Raw genomic sequence first — 20,823 nt, forward strand, 5'->3', positions numbered from 1 at the left:
GATGAATGAACTGCTTTTGATTTATGCATCATCATCATAATCATCATCATCATCATCATCATGTTTCAATATGAATCCATTTTCATCGCAGTTTGATCAACTTTTATTTAAGTTTTGTGATTTGAATCATAATCCTGATCCGTGTTTTCCTGCTCTGATTGTTCCTAAAAAATACAAGAACGCATGAAAGAAAAAGTAAACCCGCAGATTGCATAAAGGATAATAAAAAAGAAGACTTATACCGCCACCTAGAGGACGAAGCTGGTCAGCACCAGATAGAAAGAAAGAAATGTTTCTGGTTCTAACATTTTAAATACAAATTTTGAAACTTTTTTAAAGCTAAGATCAGAATTATTTGGTTCACACTGAATCTGCGTTTCCCCCCATTTTCCTCATCAACATAAACTTTAATTAATACAGATTAAAGGTGAAAGTTAAAGGATTTAAATAATCTGACTGCTCAGCTAATTCACCCGAACCCATCTGAGTAAAAACGATTAAAGAAAATCTACAACCTGTTTATCAGACTGTTCACAGGAAATGGAAACTCAGTTCTAGTGTGTGGAGACTTACTGGGAGCAGTGATGGTTATAAAGTACAAAGTATTTAATGTCATACTGGATAATTCATTAAAGGGTCGATTTTTATAACAATGAAAAGAATAAGAACAAAATATTATAAAAAATCAAAACAATGTGTGGTTGTCACGTGATTGCCAGCTGGCGTCTGTGTTCCGTTTGTCAGTACAAAGCCGGTAAAGATGGCGGAATACGATCTAACGACTAAAATAGCTCATTTTCTGGACCGACACCTGGTTTTCCCGCTGCTGGAGTTCCTGTCTGTGAAGGAGGTGAAGCTGTTTATTCACGTGGGAAGCTAATCGCGGATGCTAGCAGGTTTAGCTCTGTCATGCTAGGTGGGCTAAAGGCTAACTGCTAGCATTAGCCGCGGAGCTAACAGGCTGGTTTTACCTCTGAGTTAATGTTCAGCTGAAAAATAAGAGGATAATGTGTCAGGACGTAGTTTATGACGCTTATAGGTAGCTTCAATCTGTGACGTAATGCTGGTCCAACCGAGAATGACGGAAAGTTTGAAATCGGCTGATTTCTGAACATTATTCGTTAAATGATTCTGATTATCCTCACTCAACAGTTATTCGGGCTCTTCATTTATTTATTTTTAATAGATCTTTATTGAGATACAGAATACATAACAGTCAGCATACATTGTGGTGTAATGTTCGCCAGGGGGTTGCAAACATTGATACAATATATCACTATAACATTACATAAACACATTAAAGAGAAAACATAAAGAGCATGTTTTAATAGCTTTGGTATTGGTGGAATTTTCAACAGTTCTGATATATTGTTTGACCTCATTTGTAAAAATGGAAAGAGGTGGTTTTTGATTAACGTAATGGCATTTGTGAGGCCAAACAATACATGTTCAAGACAAAGGGATAAGTATGGTTCAATGGAAGTACAAATCAAAGTTCAAATATTTTCCCAAAATTTAACAGAAAAGGGGCAAGACCAAAATAAATGAAACACATCTTCTAGATTTCCTTCACAAAAGAGCAGATAATATCTATATTATTGTTAAAACGTTATAGAAATATTTTGGATGGGTAAATTCTGTGAATAAATTTAAGAACACTTCTTTCACTTTATTAATTCAGTGATTCTTGAGAATAGGGACAAAACAGGTCCTATGGATAAAGCACAAAATTTGAATAAAAAATACACAAAATATATATTTTTTTCAAATATCTGACTAAACTAACCTGGGTCATATGAGCACAGCAATGTATATTTTCCAGGTATTTGCTGAATATTTTTTATTTTAAACATTGTAGTAGGTGGCTGGTGTCTGTAAAATCCCTTGTTCCGGAGCAGAACTCAACACATTATAATAGTTTGAAATAATTAAAGAAATACTAAAATTATATATTGTGACAATTAAGTATAAGTAGTCATATAAATAATTATAAAAGTATCAATCAATTGAATTAAAAATCATTTTTATATATTTTCCAACTCCATTGAAATTTGTCCCTAGTTTTTGTCAACACCGTCAGAAATGAAAAGAATGTAAAAAAATCAGGCATTATTGGGGGGCACCAGACCTTCTGAGGACCCCATGACCACTTCCTTTCTCTTCCTTTGCTAGGAGGCTAGTTAGCTCCGGTTAGCTTAAGTTATTCTTTAGTTTTTTCTTCTGTTTTATTCCTAAGCTGCTCATCACAACCATGATGTATCAACTCCATAACTGACAATTTACAAAACTTTGATGAAATGTTGTGAAATAAAAGCTTAATTTTGGTTTGTTGTAAAGATTTCATGGACCTGATGAGCTACAATATGGCCTCCTTCAGAATAACATCATATAAATTGAGGTAGTTTGGCATTTTGTCAACTCCGTCAGAGTTTTTCTGACTCTTTCAGTTAAATTGTTGACAAATCTCACTTAAATGTGCAACTAATTAATTTTAATGTATTTTACATGAATTGCATTACTTCACATGTATCAAGTATTTTATTATACTCACTAGTTTGTCACCACCTTCAGTTCTGTGTCAACTCCGTCAGATGGACTTTTTGTTGTTTTTGGTTTTAAATATTTATTTTGTTTCTTGAGAAGCATGTGTCTGTAAAAATGAGTAAAAATATCACTAATAGGATCATTAAAAATGATTTTTTATTTATTTTTGTCAGATGGTGATGACAACGTTCAGGGTCAGGTCCATTAAACATTTAATTTTTTTAATATGTTGCCACTGGGAGCCTGCACCTTAGCATCTTTACATTTCCTAAACATTATTTGTCATATTTGCATCCATAAGGTTGAGAAATAATATATATATAAAAAAAGGGAAAATTAAAACCCATTTTGTCCCTATTCTCAAGAATCACTGAGTTATCATATATTTAGTTGGTAAAGTCCTTTTCCAGTTAAGGTTATCAATAACGCTGTTCCACATATGGAGTTGATACAACATCTTTCTTAAATAATGAGCATATATTATTCTTATACGTCGGCTGCTATTACAAGTTGAGGAGAAACAGATTTTACCAATTTCAAGTTTGGCTGGATCGAAAGGAAACAGTGTTGGATTTTTTTCCCATTAAACTTTTAAATAAAATAACTGCTCCAGCAGGAATTGCATTTATTACAGGATTAAATTCACTACTAGGAATTATAGTGCCATGTTTTGTAATAAAATCTTGATAAGTCATTAAAAATCCATCACAGTTGAGCAACTGATGAACTAAAACTATGTTGTGAGTGAAACAATTGGAGTAAAATACGGATTTATTTTTATGCAAAATGTCTTTATTGTTCCAAATGTAATACCTGTGTGGAGAGAAATTATGCTTGTAAATCAATGACCAGGCAAGAAGCATCTGTTTATGAAAACTGGATAGTTTTGAGGGGATTTTTTTCAACATTATAATTGCAAAATAAAAGCAAATGTAGACCTCCTAATTTAGAAAAGTCCAAATTTGGTATGAAGTTCCAAATTGAAAATGGATTCCTGATAAATTGTTTTAGCCAATTTATTTTAAATGTACTATTTGAAGTGTCAGAGTCTAAAAGGTTGAGGCCACCTTTTTCATAAGAATTCATAATTACTGATTTTTTAAGATAATGTTTTTTGTTTTTCCAAATAAATTAAATGTCAATATCTATTCGGGCTCTTTATATTAAACAATTTATCTTGTCATCAAACTAAAAACTATGTACTTTTATTTTTACATCGTTTTCCACAAATAATATCCCACTGTGTTTTATTATTATTTATTTTTAAGCCTGAAGACAGAAATAAAATAGTAGTTCTTCAAAATTACAACTAATTTTCTAACAGTAAATAATAAGCAGAAATTACAAGCTGTCATTTTTCAATGCCAATGAACGTAAAGGCGGATTTATTTCACTTTGGTTTTAGAAGTTGCTGCGAAACGTTATTAAAACAATGTTCAGGCAATACGCCACTATTTGTTAAATTCTGAAATCAAGATAAAAAATAATTATAGGTTGTTTTTAAATAGTTGTTTAGTTACAGATTGAGCAGGTTTCTGGTTTGATCCCAGAGTTTATTGGTTTAGGAATCTGGAAACATTTCAAATGTCTGTGCTCAATTTATTTTAAAGAAAAGTCTGAAATATCATTTCTCTGAAATATTATTTTCCCAGATAAGTGTTAAATAAATGTCGTTTCAGATCTACAATGAGAAGGAGCTGCTGCAGGGGAAGCTGGACCTGCTCAGCGACACCAACATGGTGGACTTCGCCATGGACGTCTACAAGAACCTGTACCCAGACAAGGAGATCCCTCACTGTAAGCAGCTGATCTGGGATCAGACGACTCTTCAGGATCCACCAAAAACCCGGATTAGGACTGAAACACATTTAATTAGCACTCTGGGATTATTCATTGTTAAATGCATCAGTAAAAACTGGGATTTATTCAAGGAAGAAATATTGTCTGTGGGCAGCAGGTTGGACACTTAGCAATCCGGCTCCCTGCGAAGCCATTTAAAAGTTAGCCTGGTCCACTGGTACCTTGGAGGAACCTTTATGACTAAAGCTGAAACTAGAAAGTCTGACAGCTTCCAGAAGATTTTTGGTCTGAGTTTGTTTTTCCAAAGCAGCTGGGAGGATGGATTTCAAAATAAAAGCTGAGGATGGTTTATGATGCTTCGGGTCAGATGTCTGATCATAAACCCTCAGATTATTAATCCTTGGCATTGAGACCAGGGGTTCCCAAAGTAGGGGTTGGGACCCCCTGTGGCACATGTGTTAAACTCAAGGCCTGTGGGCCAAATCCGGCCCACCACAGCTGTTTATGTGGCCCTCTAAGTTCTAGATTAAACACTGAGTGTGCTTAAATATTATCAGTCAAATCAGTGCAGTTTTTATCCGTTTACTGCCAAATTATATCAATCAGTTCCTCCAGTTTTTTGAGAATTATCGTGGAAATTCACCCAAGACCAACAAATCTCCCCACTTTTTTGCACTAATACATAATTAGGAATTTATTGCAGATTTTTCTCAGAAACTATCAAAACCTTTACTTGTTCCAAACAGCTGCCTCAGCTTTAATTGATGTCAGATCTATACAGCGAGCAGGGGCGCTGCCAGGAATCTTGGGCCCCCTGACAAAAAAATTTGTTTGCGTTCAGGGCAAATATGGATGTGTGTTTTTTGATCTGGGAGTGGGAACATTAAATTTTTACTGCTAAAAACAAAATTTCAAAATACAATATGATTAATTTTGCAATTGACAGGGCCCTGATTTTTTTAAATTTAATTTCTATGAACAAAAAAATAGATAAATTGTGGAGGGCCCCCTATTGGTCAGGGCTCCTAGAATTGTCATTACTTCCCCCCATACCCCGCCCCTGACAGCGAGTAATAAAGTCACATTTACCGACATAAATAAATGCAAATATTTCCAAATTAGTACCACAAACACTTTTTATTGCAAAAAATCACAAAAAGAATCACGCAATCCCAGAGGGACTGAAAATATGTTCAACAATATTTAATTTAAAAAATTTATTGATAATTTAACAGCTTCTGGACAGGTTTTATCAAGACATTCTGGCACAACCGGCCCTTTAAGAGCCTTCATGATCCTGATTTGACCCAAAACGAAAAAGAGTTTGACACCAAGTTTAGGGTCAAAAGCAGATCTTCAGCATCATTACGATGCAACCAGGAGGTGTACGGAGGGCCAGAGTGGGAAAACCTACACAAATAAATAATTAGTCAGATGAATGTGATATGAAAAAGGATGGAGAAAATCAGGTTAAAGATAATATCTCACATTGTTTTATACCAAATCTGATTTGAGTTTAAACAATTTGTTTTCTGAAGAAAAAATTACAAATGACAGAAAATATTTTCAAAAACTTCTTTTTATTTCAGTGCGGGAGTCGACTGGGACTAAAAGTCCTAATAAGTAGAAACTGTGAAACATGTTAGCAAACCAAGATGGCCGCCAGACGCTCTGCTGCTTGTCTGTCCTGCAGCACTGAGGGAGAAGAGGAGCAACGTGGTGGCCCAGCTCAAGCAGCTGCAGTCGGAGACCGAGCCCATCGTCAAGATGTTTGAGGACCCGGAGACGACCAGGCAGATGCAGTCCACCAGGTCCGCCAGGCCCCGCCCCCCCGCCCAGCTGCATGATGGGAAGCAGAACCTGCTGACCCTCTTGTCTTCTGTCTACTCCTCAGGGATGGCAGGATGCTGTTCGACTACCTGTCAGAAAAACACAACGTAAGATTTTATTCTGTCGCCTCAGAGCGCGCTGCGCACGTGTGCTTATGTTGCCATGGCAACCAGCTGGCTCTGTGGCCATAATCATCCAGGATCTCCCTGTGATGCTCTGCAGTCCCTCTCAGCTCCCTGCAGCTAATCTGTTCCCAGTAACAGTCATGGAGTCAGGCCTTCTTCCTGAAACATCACACATCGCCTGGACGCCGTCGGCCGCTCAGAGCCGCCCAGCCACAGGAAGCCAGAAAGATGGATTCCCTTTGGTGCACCAGATGACTGAGTATTTCAGAAAAATCCTTCACATTTTGAGACAGGAACCTAAAAGTCAGCACAGATGTTCCCATGGGCTAAACATGTAAAAAGAAAAAGTAGAAGAAGCTAAAGCTAAACCGTTAAACTCATAAAATATTAGCGGAAGCTAATGCTAACCATTAACATAACTGTCATCTTCATCTCCTTCCTGTTGATGATTGGTGTGATACTCGCTAACAGCAAATTCCTCAGTTTCTGATTCTGCTACATATTAGCACTCTGAGACCACCGCGCTATGTGATGCAATAAAATTTGAAATATGATCAATCTGATCACCACAGTTTGATCTGAACGATCCACATTCCCATCAAAACACCTAGATATTAAATGCTTAGAGTTGGAATAAATTATAATTTTCAATTCAAATTCTTCTTTCTTCTGCTTTGCTTCCATCTATGTGTCACAATCTGCAGAGGTCTCATGTCGCCCCTAACAAGATAATGCCCTGGGTGGTTGCTCATACGGCCCATGTCAGAAACTGTTATTCAGTCAGGGCGTTATCTGTCTGAATCATTAAACACAGCAACCATGACAACGCACCAACAGTGAGCACTACGCTCAACTATGAACAAGAAGTAACCAGGCACAAGGCGACGCTGACTGCTGTCACTGTTTCCTCCTGCATGAAACCAGGTGACGAAAATAATCAAAGAGCAATGCGCATGCGCTCTGTGTGATCTTACGTTCTTAGATTTTATTTATTCGATGATTAAATAAATATATGTTTAATAAAATAGAATAATAGCTACTGCAGTGTACCAGAGCATTACAAGAATAAAGAACGGCTCTCAGTGAGACTCCAGTTCTGTCGTTTACAGTGAAGAGCCGTTCAGAAGAATCGGATCGTTCGTGAGTCACATGACTATATTACAGACTTTGTCACAGCATCGTTGCACATGTGCAACACGTCAGTCAACAACAAGCGCAGGAAGTGACGGCATTTATCATCGCAAACGCAACATACTTGTTCCTGGTAAGGTAATTTAATTTATATAGCACATTTTCAGCAACAAGGCAATTCAAAGTGCTTTACATGAATTAAAAGGAAAAACAAACAAAAATAACAAACCAAAGGAAAAAGAGGAAAGCATACATTAGGGCAGATGGCAACATTCAGACAAAACAAAGGGCAAAACAAAGACATGAGTGAAGGCGGTGACATCTCAGGGTCATGAAACCTCGTTGCTCAGCCTCCCAGTAAAGTCCAATAGAGGTGTTGTTTATCGAGGAATGTCCTTGGGAGCGCTCAGCTCCACAGCTCCATGGATACAGGAGGGGGTGAGGAGGGAAGGAGCGTTATGTTTACATATCTTAAAGGAGATTGGAAATATGCAGCCCTTCCAAGGCCACATGGGGAAAGCCAATTCAGAAACAGAACGTCTTGGGTTGGGAAGATTATAAATTTCAATCTTCCCTAAAGTCTCTCCAATACATCTCAGTTCTCAATCATCCAAATTAGTTTGGTTGTTCCACTGAACCAAAACTAGCAACTTCTCCAAGATCGATTCCATTCCTTAGTGAGTTTTAGAGTCCTCAGCTGGGCTGCGAGTCTCAGCAAGACTCACATCCGACTTGCGAGGGAGCCACCAAGATGGCGGTAGCGTAACACGTCCTGCTCTCAGTACTAATACTCTTACTTTGCAATGACTGTGTATACAAGCGCTTAGTTAAGAACTTTTCTACTTTGTAAGATTATCTTACTATCAGGAAGATGCCTAAAACAGCCCAAAAAGAACCAGTGACCACAACAAGTTGGGAAAAACCTGCACTGCTGCTGCTGAAAAAGACCACGACTATGTCAACGCGGCTCTAGGCGCTCTTCAACCGGAGGCTGGTGAAGAGGATTTTCCGCCATGCTTGGTTATCCCAAGTAAGCCTCCTGTTGCCAAGAAGCCTTTTCCAAATACCCCACGAACAATTAGCAACTCAAACCCTGATGATGCTGTTGCTATGCTTGCTAATCTGATCAACACAAGAAGTGATGCTTTAGAAACAAAGCTGGAAAATATGCTAGAAGAAATTAAAGATGTGAAAAAGAAAATTAACTCAGTTGAAAAACGTGTGGAGCGCAATGAAAAAGATACAACGTCCTGCTGAATCCGTGTCACTGAGATGGAGCTGTGGTTGGAACCTCAGACTGAATGGAGTCGCTGAGACCGAGGAGGACGGGATGGAGGAGGAGGTTCCTCCGAAAGAAAAGGCTTCAGATCTTCATTGATGTCGCTCATCGAGTTGGAAGAAAGCTCTGTGGCAGCTCTTGGCCTCAATCTATCATGGAAAGCAGCTGAGGGAAATGACTTCCTGAAAACAAATGGACTCCGTTTTACCGAAGACCTTTGCAAAGAAGATGGTGAATCCCGGCAGAAGCTGTGGCCAAGCATCCAGAAGGGTCATGAAGAGGGAACATCAGTAGGGGGCCGTGGTTTCATCAACGGTGTGGAGATACCTGCAGTGTTTACTCCAATGCAAGAATAACTGCAAGTCTTCTTGATGGGTTCACTGCTCTGGAACTTTATCCATGGTTGCAAACTGAAATCTGGAACTGACCCACGGAGTTTATCTGTTACTACCTCCATCCACTAAGTTACCTTTCTTGTTTAAATGTTTTCTCTTTCTCTTAATGTGATGCGCAGTATGTTAAAAAGAAAAGCGTTGTTTTTGTGTAAACTTTTCAATCTGATTTTTGTTTTTTTCAGGAAAGTCACTCTGCAGTCGATGATGCTACTTCTATGAAAACCTTCATTTCATTTGTGCCAATATTTATGGTTACAATAATACAGGACAAAACGACGAGCTGTTTCTAGAAAGGTTAAAAATGGCTGCAAACCTCATGGAGGAGATTTCAGCTCCGTCCTTGACCTGGACAAACGGCCTCCTGGTCGACCAAACGCCTCGAGCACAACGACCAAAGCTTTCATGGAAAATGTTCTCTAATTGATATTTGGAGAACTGAACACCCACATGATCATTTATCTACCTGCAGTAATAAATCCTGATCTGGACCATCCTCCTTACAGACCAAAGTTATGAAATAATTATCACATTTTCAGACAAAAAACATTCCAGTAATCATCTTTATGGTCTTAACTTTTTAAATTGGAATCTGGTACATTTCTCAAAGTTTGGTCGTAAGAAGGCCAAAGCAAAGAGCTGAGGAAACCAAAACGGTATCTGAACTCAGTTCTCATTTAAATGACTTTGAACAACAAGAATTAACTGAATTACAAATTAAATTGGATCATTTTTACATTAATAAGAGTAAATGAGCTTTTATTAGATCAAGAAGAAAATGGTTAGAAGAGGGAGAACAAAACACTCGTTACTTTTTAAAAACATCATTTGGTCAGTAGCTCAGTTACCAGATTCCCAACCTGTCACAGGTAACCTGGATGATGTAGCTGGATATGGTAGTTCCTTTTATGAAACTTTATCTTTCCGTCGTCTGTCAAGCTTCAGTTGATGCCCTGATGATCAGTGGAACAGTTAATCAGATCTCTGGTATTGAACAGGAAGGCTGTGATGAGCCGATCTCTGTGTGAGACTTTCTGGATGCTCACATGTCAGAACCAACGAATCCCCAGGAATCGACGGTTTTAGACACTTTGTGTTCGACCTCGCTCCTTTTCTCTTGCAGGTTTTTAGTGAAAGTGTAGAAAACGTTTGGCTCCCTGCTGCCGTCGCTCAGGGTTTAACTCTGATACAGAACCAGATAACTGGGTCCCGTTTGTCTTCTTAACAATGATGACAAAATATTTGCATTAGTTGTTGCTAAAACATTAAAATCTGTCCTACATTCAATTATTGATGAAACTCAATCCGGTTTTATGACAAATAGGCATATTACAGATAATGTAAGGTTTGTTTTGGATATTTTACATTATCCTGGTCTTGTTCATGATAATGGTTTTATTTTATTTTTAGGCTTTTATAAAGCATTTGATACGGTCAAACACGAGTTTATTAGTCTGGATAAGTTTGGGTTTGGGAAATCCTTTGCTGCTGTCGTTCAAACCTTGTACCAAAGCAGCAGCAGCTCCATCTGTCCTGGATTGGGCCTCTCAGAACCAGACGGTCCGTCTCCGTATCTGGTCCTTTAAAGGGATCGCTGCTGCTTCATGTTTAAAGGATCAGAGCCGAATCTCTTTCTCCTAACCCTCAACATGTGAAATAATGTCCATTAGGTCGGCCATGGCCTCAGTTGAAGGCACACCAGTTAAAAAGACGTTTATTTAGGTATAAATATCACAAAGGATAAAAAAGAAGCTCTCTAAACTTTGACCTGCTAATTCAAAGACTAAAAACAGACTAACCAGTTAGAGACGTCTCTCTGATACGAGGCTGAAGGCCTCCAGACTCATTCATGCTGCAAGTCGTTGCACCGACAGTAAAAGTCGGGAACAAATTCACAAACTGCTTTTTAATTTTGTGTGGAAGAATAAGACTCACTATATTAAAACATCTTCTCTAATGAATCCATATGAAAACGGAGAACTTAACTGTTTATCTTGAAAAATACTTGTAAAATAAATTGGATCCGTCAGTGTTTTAATTCTCCAGCGGGTTTCTGGTTTTTTCTAAGTCTGGTGTCTGAATCTCTTTAGTTTTACTCCCAACCAGACTCTCTGACTTCCATCGGCCTTTTCGTCCTGGTTCCTCGTCTGCAGCACAACTTCTCTCCGTTTCATCTGGAACAATCAGGACATTTTATATAAGAAGAAAACTTTATCTTTGGACTCCTGGTTTGCTCCCAACATTATCCTGGTTGACCAACAGTCTCACCGTGATGGCTTGTTGCTGAGTTATGAGGAATTTCTCTCCAGGTTTAATTTCCCGTCTCTTCTGGAGGAAATGCTGAAGGTTTTGGTGAATGTTATTCAGACAGAAGCCGGCAGTCAGTTGTCATCCTCCCATTTCATTCTCCTGTTGGTAAAACATCTCAACCTTTTTCCTCGTAACAATAATAAATCGATTTGTTCCCAGAGGGAAGTGACCTCTGCTCCGTATTGGAATCACCTTCATATCAATATGTCCTGGAAATTGACCTGGCTGTCTTTTAAACTTGTTCAGTGAATCTGTCCGGTTAAAGTCCATCTACAGAAGTTCAACTCTGACATTGATGTAAACTCGTTTGTTCTGGTTGTTTCCTCATCCTAAAGGATTTTGGCAACATTTTTGGAACTTTGACTCAAAACTATCAGCAGGTTTTCAGTTATATTGGAAAAATGTTTTGTTTGGATTTCAACAAAATGAAAAAAATTAATTTGAAGAGTTTCTTTATCAATTTATTAATTATTAAGGCTAAATTTCACCTACATAAATTCACATTTTTGAGGAAAAAAAAGACTTTTCATGTTTTTTGATTGAACTTAAACATTCAATCTACAATTTGACCTTCAACTAATCAAAAGGCAAAAACAATATGGGCTTCAACCAACTTGAAATTTTAGATTATTGTTAATTCACTGTAACATCTGGCACATATATCATCACAATTTGTACTATTTTCTTTATGCAACATTATTTTGACTGTCATTTTCTGGTCTTTATGTTTTATTTTATGCTCCCCCTGGTAATTTTTGTGATATGTACACAGCACAGTTGTGTTGTTGTTTACTGTAACAAATAAAGTTCATTAAAAAACAAAACAAAAAAACGTGTCCCTGTACAGCTAGCTTTGCTAGCATCTCCTCACAGAGCGTAACTTTCTTTGAGCTTCTTTTCTAAGTGACACCAAAAGTTGGATTAGTCCCACCGTCTCTGAAAGCGAAGCGCTGCTTAATTCACATGTCGTCATGATTTCCTATGATTTATGTAGGGAACTTTATTACCGACATTAGACGGACGTCTTCTCCCGCTCCGAGACCAACTGCGCATGTCTCAGAGCGCCGCGAGCGAGTTAAAGGGGGCGACGGAAACACAAACACAGTAAATCGCTTTATTGCTTGGAGTTTAATCGGTATGTTTTGCATCCAGTGAAAACAAAGATGTTAAATAAACTGGACAATTTGCTGAGAATTTAATGATATTTTTACAGCTGTGGTCTTGAAATAAAATCCCGAGTCCTCAATGACCAAGACCAAGACCGGTCCCCAGTGCTACAACACTGCTATCACTTAAACGGGGGCCACCTGGAAAAATGGCCGTCATTTTGAAATTTGAGGACCTGATGGAAAATCTGAAAGACATGTGACCTGATGGGTTAGCATGCTAATGTTTGTGCTCTTATCTATGGTTGAGGGATGCTAATGTGCTGCTGTACTGCGTCTATCCTGGGTCCATGTTGCTTTAAGGTTTTATCGACTCATTTTGTTTCTGTTCCCAGTTCCGTCAGGAATACCTGGACACGCTCTACAGGTACGCCAAGTTCCAGTACGAATGCGGGAACTACTCAGGGGCTGCAGAATACCTCTACTTCTTCCGGGTCCTGGTGAGAACCCCACACAACCACAGACCCGTTTGGGTCCGGCCCGGTTCCTGACGGTTCTTCCTGCCGGTTGCAGGTTCCATCCACAGACCGGAACGCCCTGAGCTCGCTGTGGGGGAAACTGGCTTCGGAGATCCTGATGCAGAACTGGGAGGCGGCCATGGAGGACCTGACCCGGCTCCGGGAGACCGTCGACAACAACGTGAGAATAAACCGTTCACACGGAGCAAAGAAACGTTCAGTTGCTGTCGGATTCTAGAGCACTGCAGCCACAGGAAGTGTTTCTCTGACTTCCTGTTTGTCCTCCAGTCGGTGAGTTCCCCGCTGCAATCGCTCCAGCAGAGGACCTGGCTCATCCACTGGTCTCTGTTTGTCTTCTTCAACCACCCCAAAGGCCGCGACAATATCATCGACCTCTTCCTCTACCAGCCACAGTGAGTCACAGCGCCCCCGCAGGCCGCGAGGGGAAAGGCAGCTGATTGTCTCTGTGTTTCACTGAGTCACAGCGCCCCCGCAGGCCAGGAAGGGAGCAGCAGCTGACTGTCTCTGTGTTCCAGGTACCTGAACGCCATCCAGACCATGTGTCCTCATATCCTCCGCTACCTCACCACCGCCGTCATCACCAACAAGGACGTGCGAAAGCGCCGGCAGGTTCTGAAGGACCTGGTCAAGGTCATCCAGCAGGTAGGCCTCCGGTTACTGGGTTAACTGGTTTATTCTGAGAGGTGGGCCGCCAGTTACTGCGTTAACTGGTTTCGTCTCTGGTCCAGGAGTCGTACACGTACAAGGACCCGATCACAGAGTTCGTGGAGTGTCTCTATGTGAACTTTGACTTCGACAGCGCTCAGAGGAAGCTGAGGGAGTGTGAGTCGGTGAGTGTGTTTTTAAAGATGGCCGCCTGGCATTCAGCTCATCGGCCTCCAGCTGTGTTGGTTTACTGGGTAGAATTTTGTGTGTCTTTCTTTGTGACTTTATTTTGACTCTTTCTTATTTATCTCAGATGCTCAGCATTTTGCTCCAGCTGTGGCTGTTTAAAGCTTTATAAAGACGATGACGCAGCAGAGCCCTGCCTGCCCTTATTTGGGCGCTCTTCCTCCCATTCACAGGTCAGCAGGCGACTCGGTGGGAGCAGAGAGACGTCGTTTAACATCCTGAAGGATTGATGCTGCTGGGATGAAAACACGCTTAATGCTAACTCTGTTTAGCTCTGGTCCCACAGCATGATGCCTCCTCCCCCTGAAGGAGGCAGCAGCTGGTGGTGTCAGCATGTTGGAGAATGAGTTTGGCGCCTCCTGCTGGTCATCCTCTCACTAACCTGAGTAATCTGAAGCAGAGACGATTCAGGCACAGAATTATGCTTCATGTTTGATGGCAGAAAAAACTGAGCTCAGATATTAGGGTCAATAAATCAATAAAACCATCAATAAACTATCAGATTATATTCCTGAATTTTGGTTGGAAACGATTCCAGCCAGGTGAAACGATAAGTTTCACTGGATGATGAATCGAGTTTATTGCAATAAACAATATTGTTGTTTTGAAGCCATTTGTTGTTAATCTGATGGATCAGATCGATCAGATCGATCAGATCGATCTGATCGATCTGATCCATCAGATCGATCGGATCGATCTGATGGATCAGATCGATCAGATCGATCTGATCGATCTGATCGGACCCGCCGGTATCTTCCAGGTTCTGGTGAACGATTTCTTCCTGGTTGCTTGTCTGGAGGATTTCATCGAGAACGCGCGGCTCTTCATCTTTGAGACATTCTGTCGCATTCATCAGTGCATCAGCATCAGGTACAGAACCAATCGGACCCGCCAGGCCCGGTCAGTACCGGGTCTATGTGAACGTGTTGCTCTGACTGGTGTGGAGTGACCAGCAGGGGGTGGTGCTGCAGAAATCCCGTTAACATGAACCAACCAGGCGACATGTTACTGATGGAGCAGAACCACACGGGTCCAGATCTGGTTCTGGTCCAGATCTGGTTCTGGAGCATTTTTTCTCAAACACAAACTGTACAGATTCACTGGAGCAGGAAGTGTTGGGGGAAAGTTTTCTCTGTTTGCTGTAAATGAACCGGTGGGAGCAGATGCAGTCGGTCCAACTGGGTTTGGTTCAGGGGTGGGGCTTCATCATCATCATCATCATCATCTTCTTCCTCCTCCTCTTCCTCAGCATGCTGGCTGATAAACTCAACATGTCTCCTGAAGAGGCGGAGCGTTGGATCGTCAATCTGATCAGGAACGCCCGGCTGGACGCCAAGATCGACTCCAAATTGGTGAGGCTCCCCGACCAGACCGGGCCGAACAGAACCGTCCTCTGGTTGGGACCGGACCGGGCCTCGGGTTCTGATGGTGACCGGAGTTTGTGTTCAGGGTCACGTCGTCATGGGAAACAACGCCGTGTCGCCGTACCAGCAGGTGATTGAGAAGACCAAGAGCCTGTCGTTCCGCAGCCAGATGCTGGCCATGAACATGGAGAAGAGAGTGGCCCACAGCACCAGGAACGAGGTGAGCCACCACCGTGCCACACAGCTCAAAGCTAATCAGCTTAGTTTGGAACAAACCTTCATATTCAGCATCACGTTTATAAATGTAGACTGGGCGCCACCTGCAGGACATTTACATATTTACACAGAAAACCCTCAATCTGTCAAATATGATTCATTGGAACTGGAACATTAATCTGTTTCTGTTAATCCAGGGGTCCCCAAAGTTTTCCTCTGAGGGCCACATAACTTTGCCCTTCTCTGCTGGAGCCCAAAGTCAGTTTGTAACAGAAACAGTGAGACGACTGCAGGAGCCTGGATGTAAAAATTTCTTGTTTTCCATAAAGCACAATCAAATAACCCCCTCTGGGTTCTTCACAGAATAAATCCAGGAAATAACACTATTTATGAAATAAATACCGTATTTTCTGGACTATAAGCCGCAGATTTCTCTGCCGCTGCAGGTTTTCCACAGCGATGCAGCAGGGGGGGCGGACAGCCACCATCTGAGTCATAACGGGTTGATTGAATATCACATTTATTATGGTTGAAAAAGAAAAAGTTTCCAAGTTTAGATTTAACTGAACTGATTACGGTAGTTTCTGAACGGTAACAGTAAAAGTGCTGATCCTTCGTGTTGCTACTAGCATGAGCTAAATGAAAATAGGCGCTTCCTTCTTCTTCTTCTTTAGATTCCAACGGCAGCTTGCATCCATTATTGTTGCACTACTGCCATCTACTGGATCCTAATATCTGTACCTCAGATTCTCATGATTCCAGTATTATTTAAAAAAACAAAAATCTTCTTTTTCCCCTCAATGCTGTTTAACTGATCAACAACATTCTCAAATTTCAATTCCCTATTAAAACCTAATTCCGTTTTAATGGCGCTTTCTTCTTTTATTTCCAATTCTGACTTCCAATGATTCACTTCCTGCTAAAGAGCCCCCTGGTGGTTGAAGAAAAATCCACATATAAGCCACACCGGGCTGTAAGCTGCATGCTTCAAAGCTTAGGGAAAAAAATAGCGGCTTATAGACCAGAAATACAGTATATGAAAAAAATCTGAATGCTCTCTGGTATTGTTCAGGGGGCCGCACCAAGTGTGGAGGCGGGCCGAATCCGGCCAGCGGGCCGTAGTTTGGGGACCACTGTGTTAAACTGTAATAACAGTCATTTGTTTGGTGAAATATGATCCATTTATTAGATGTTAATATTATTTACTCAGTTAGTTGATACCCAGTGAAAAACCACAAACAGCAGACCTGACCAGAAACGCTAAATATACCTGAATATGCATCAATACGCTCCATATTGGCGCCACCGCAGAAGCTAACAGGCTTCTCCAGCTGGAGTTTCAGCCAATCAGCATCAAGGAAAATAAACAGAGCTCCTGGATTGGCTGGTTTAAAATACACCAGCCAATAGCGTCCACTAGTGTTTTCCTGCTTCCTGGGCGAGGCTTACCTTAGCTGTGAATGGGCGGGGCTTACCCTGAATTGGGCGGGGCTTACACTGGACTGGGCGGGGCTTACACTGGACTGGGCGGGGCTTACAATGGACTGGGCGGGGCTTACCCTGGACTGGGCGGGGGGGACTTGGCCCCGTCCCAAGTACAGTACATCTACAGACGTTTCAGTTCATGAGTTCATATCTGTAGTTTAGAGGAGCTGACCCGTCAGGCCCGGTTCTGGTCACACGGGACAGGCGCTCAGAACAGCTTCTTTTAGTACCAGTGAAGCTGGTCCAGACCTGTGAGCCGGTTCTGTGGTTCTGACCGGGAATCTTCAGTTATTTGGGTTTTCTTTGTTTTCTCATCATTTTCTGTTTCTTTCTTCTTCCAGACTCCTAACTGGGCTGCCCAGGACTCTGGGTTCTACTGAGCTGGACCCGGCCTTCATGAAGATCCAAATGGCTTTAATAACATCTGCTGATCATGACCAGTTTAACCAGTAGCTGGGTCTTTGTGTTTATGTGTCTAATTTATTCAGTTTTTATGGATTATTATGAAACTTGCATTAAATGTTTGGTTTCTCTGGATCTGCAGCTCCTTCATTTGGCCACCAGATGGCAGCGGTGGCCCACGGCCGCTGCAGCCTGAGAGGCTCTGCAGTGGAGAGGGGCAGCGGCCCGGCCCGGTTCTGGTTCTGGAGCGGCTCTGGTTTCACCGTCCATGCTGCCAGCAGAACCTCTTCATGTCTGCTGGGTTAAAGTTTTCTGTCAGTCTGAATGCGACCCAGCAGAACCGGTGGTCTGACTATCAGCGCTACCTCGTCAGATTTTCCTACCGTAGCACAGACGGATAGATAAGTCTATCTATCTGTCTGTGCTACCTGTCTAAAACTCCTGCCGTCATATTTACAAACTAAAACTACATCAGGTTGTTAATATTACATACATTGGTAACATTATTTGAGTGACGGGACTGAAGTGGAAGCTTAGGAGTTCTGGTTAGCTTAGCATTGGAACAATTTATATACATGTATGTATTAATCCTTTACTAGAATATCCTACTGTTAAAAAAGACTTTAAATACAGAGGCGTTTGTAAGAATGAAACAGTATCAGACAGGGGAAACTGATTTTATTGGAATTAAATTAAACGCATACAGATCACTGCAACTCTTTTTTTGCATTAATATGTTGCATGTCTGTTATCAGCAGCCACGTGTCACCGAGCTGCGCAGGTCACTGAAATGATGGGATATGATTCACATACACACTAATATTACAGCTTCCATCCCACATAGTATTGCTACCAACATCTATTTAGCAAGGTTAATAAAAAGTGTTAACAGGGTTCATGGGCAGCACAGATCGTTAGAACAGCTGTTCAGCTTCGCCCATTGATTTAGCTTTTTATTTGCTGATTTCTTAATAAAATAAATAAAATAAAATAAATTGCTCCAGTTAACTGACTGGAAAACAGTTTTTCTACTTCGATACATAAGCTCCATCAAGTTAAGTAGGAAGTTGATTGCGGCGCCATCTAGTGTTTGCAAGAACAAACTGCAGACATCAAAATATGAGAGAAAGAGCTGAAGCAGGGGGGTCCAAAGTGGGTCCTGGGGGTCCAAAGTGGGTCCTGGGGGTCCAAAGTGGGTACTGGGGGTCCAAAGTGGGTCCTGGAGTTCCGGCATCCTGCATGTTCTGGTCTCTCCCTGTTTTAACGCACCTGGATCAAATGACGGCTCATTAGAGGCCTGAGGAGAACCCGGACCTGCTGAGGAGGCCGTTTCTACCAGCAGGGAGGGAAGGTGCAGGATGCCGGGCCTCCAGGACCCACTTTGGACCCCCTGAGCTAAAGCTTCAGTTTGGCTAAAGCTACTGGAAATCCTGCTGTTCCGGCACCGTCAGCAACCTCAGGCTACGTTTCATTTGCTAGCTCAATACATTGCTTAATATTTAGCTTGAAGATAAATATTTAGCTAGCATGCTTAGTTTGGGAATCGCTGGGTCAGATTATAGTTTCAGTGAAGATTCTGGTTCTGCCGGACCGGGCCTCGTCTGGCTGGCGGTTCTGGTATGGGGTTGAGTTCTGATGAGCAGGGCCGGCCTAAGCCTCCATGGGCCCCAAGCCTCCATGGGCCCCAAGCCTCCATGGGGCCCTAAGCCTCCATGGGCCCCAAGCCTCCATGGGGCCCTAAGCCTCCATGGGGCCCTAAGCCTCCATGGGGCCCTAAGCCTCCATGGGGCCCAAACCTCCATGGGGCCCTAAGCCTCCATGGGGCCCAAACCTCCATGGGGCCCTAAGCCTCCATGGGGCCCCAAGCCTCCATGGGCCCCAAGCCTCCATGGGCTCTAAGCCTCCATGGGGCCCAAGCCTCCATGGGGCCCTAAGCCTCCATGGGGCCCAAGCCTCCATGGGGCCCTAAGCCTCCATGGGGCCCAAACCTCCATGGGGCCCTAAGCCTCCATGGGGCCCCAAGCCTCCATGGGCCCCAAGCCTCCATGGGCTCTAAGCCTCCATGGGGCCCAAGCCTCCATGGGGCCCTAAGCCTCCATGGGGCCCAAACCTCCATGGGGCCCTAAGCCTCCATGGGGCCCAAACCTCCATGGGGCCCTAAGCCTCCATGGGGCCCCAAGCCTCCATGGGCCCCAAGCCTCCATGGGCTCTAAGCCTCCATGGGGCCCAAGCCTCCATGGGGCCCTAAGCCTCCATGGGGCCCAAGCCTCCATGGCGCCCTAAGCCTCCATGGGCCCCAAGCCTCCATGGGGCCCTAAGCCTCCATGGGCCCTAAGCCTCCATGGGGCCCAAGCCTCCATGGGGCCCTAAGCCTCCATGGGCCCTAAGCCTCCATGGGGCCCTAAGCCTCCATGGGGCCCCAAGCCTCCATGGGCCCAAGCCTCCATGGGGCCCTAAGCCTCCATGGGGCCCAAGCCTCCATGGGGCCCTAAGCCTCCATGGGGCCCAAGCCTCCATGGGGCCCAAGCCTCCATGGGGCCCTAAGCCTCCATGGGGCCCTAAGCCTCCATGGGGCCCAAGCCTCCATGGGGCCCTAAGCCTCCATGGGGCCCAAGCCTCCATGGGGCCCAAGCCTCCATGGGGCCCAAGCCTCCATGGGGCCTAAGCCTCCATGGGGCCCAAGCCTCCATGGGGCCTAAGCCTCCATGGGGCCCTAAGCCTCCATGGGCCCAAGCCTCCATGGGCCCAAGCCTCCATGGGGCCCTAAGCCTCCATGGGGCCCAAGCCTCCATGGGGCCCTAAGCCTCCATAGGGCCCTAAGCCTCCATGGGGCCCTAAGCCTCCATGGGGCCCCAGCCTCCATGGGGCCCCAGCCTCCATGGGGCCCCAGCCTCCATGGGGCCTAAGCCTCCATGGGGCCTAAGCCTCCATGGGGCCCAAGCCTCCATGGGGCCCCAGCCTCCATGGGGCCCCAGCCTCCATGGGGCCTAAGCCTCCATGGGGCCCAAGCCTCCATGGGGCCCCAGCCTCCATGGGGCCCCAGCCTCCATGGGGCCCTAAGCCTCCATGGGGCCCTAAGCCTCCATGGGGCCTAAGCCTCCATGGGGCCCTAAGCCTCCATGGGGCCCAAGCCTCCATGGGGCCCTAAGCCAAATGTGGTTTGGGCCCCTCTAGTTCTGTGGACCGGCTGCAGTCAGCAGTCTGATCATCAGGTCTTTCACACAGCTGCTATAAGCTGATTGCATCTCTGGCTGTTTACATCATATTCATGTAGGACACATTTATTGGCCAACTGGTTTATCCACCAGTTGATTTCTGGGAGCTGATTTCTTTAATTTGGGGGCATCGTAATCGGCCGATACTTACATGTGAAGCTGATCTTATCCCCTGATCTTCATCAGCAAATTTT

At 43.3% G+C, this 20,823-nt stretch overlaps 1 protein-coding gene across 1 annotated transcript; it reads left to right on the plus strand.

The window, feature by feature from the left end:
• The first annotated feature begins 690 nt into the window (after nucleotides 1–690).
• eif3eb (eukaryotic translation initiation factor 3, subunit E, b) lies at nucleotides 691–17,549 on the plus strand. Its single transcript, XM_014989382.2, has 13 exons — nucleotides 691–850; nucleotides 4,224–4,341; nucleotides 6,038–6,155; nucleotides 6,239–6,281; nucleotides 12,913–13,017; nucleotides 13,091–13,216; nucleotides 13,324–13,448; nucleotides 13,572–13,698; nucleotides 13,785–13,886; nucleotides 14,708–14,817; nucleotides 15,197–15,299; nucleotides 15,397–15,531; nucleotides 17,354–17,549. The coding sequence occupies exons 1-13, from the start codon at nucleotides 761–763 to the stop codon at nucleotides 17,390–17,392; spliced, it is 1,341 nt and encodes a 446-aa protein (XP_014844868.1). The 5' UTR covers nucleotides 691–760; the 3' UTR covers nucleotides 17,393–17,549.
• Nucleotides 17,550–20,823: the final 3,274 nt, after the last annotated feature.

This window comes from Poecilia mexicana, unplaced genomic scaffold (assembly GCF_051168715.1).
Source record: "Poecilia mexicana isolate PSO_F unplaced genomic scaffold, ASM5116871v1 scaffold_11, whole genome shotgun sequence".
Classification (NCBI taxonomy): Eukaryota; Metazoa; Chordata; class Actinopteri; order Cyprinodontiformes; family Poeciliidae; genus Poecilia; species Poecilia mexicana.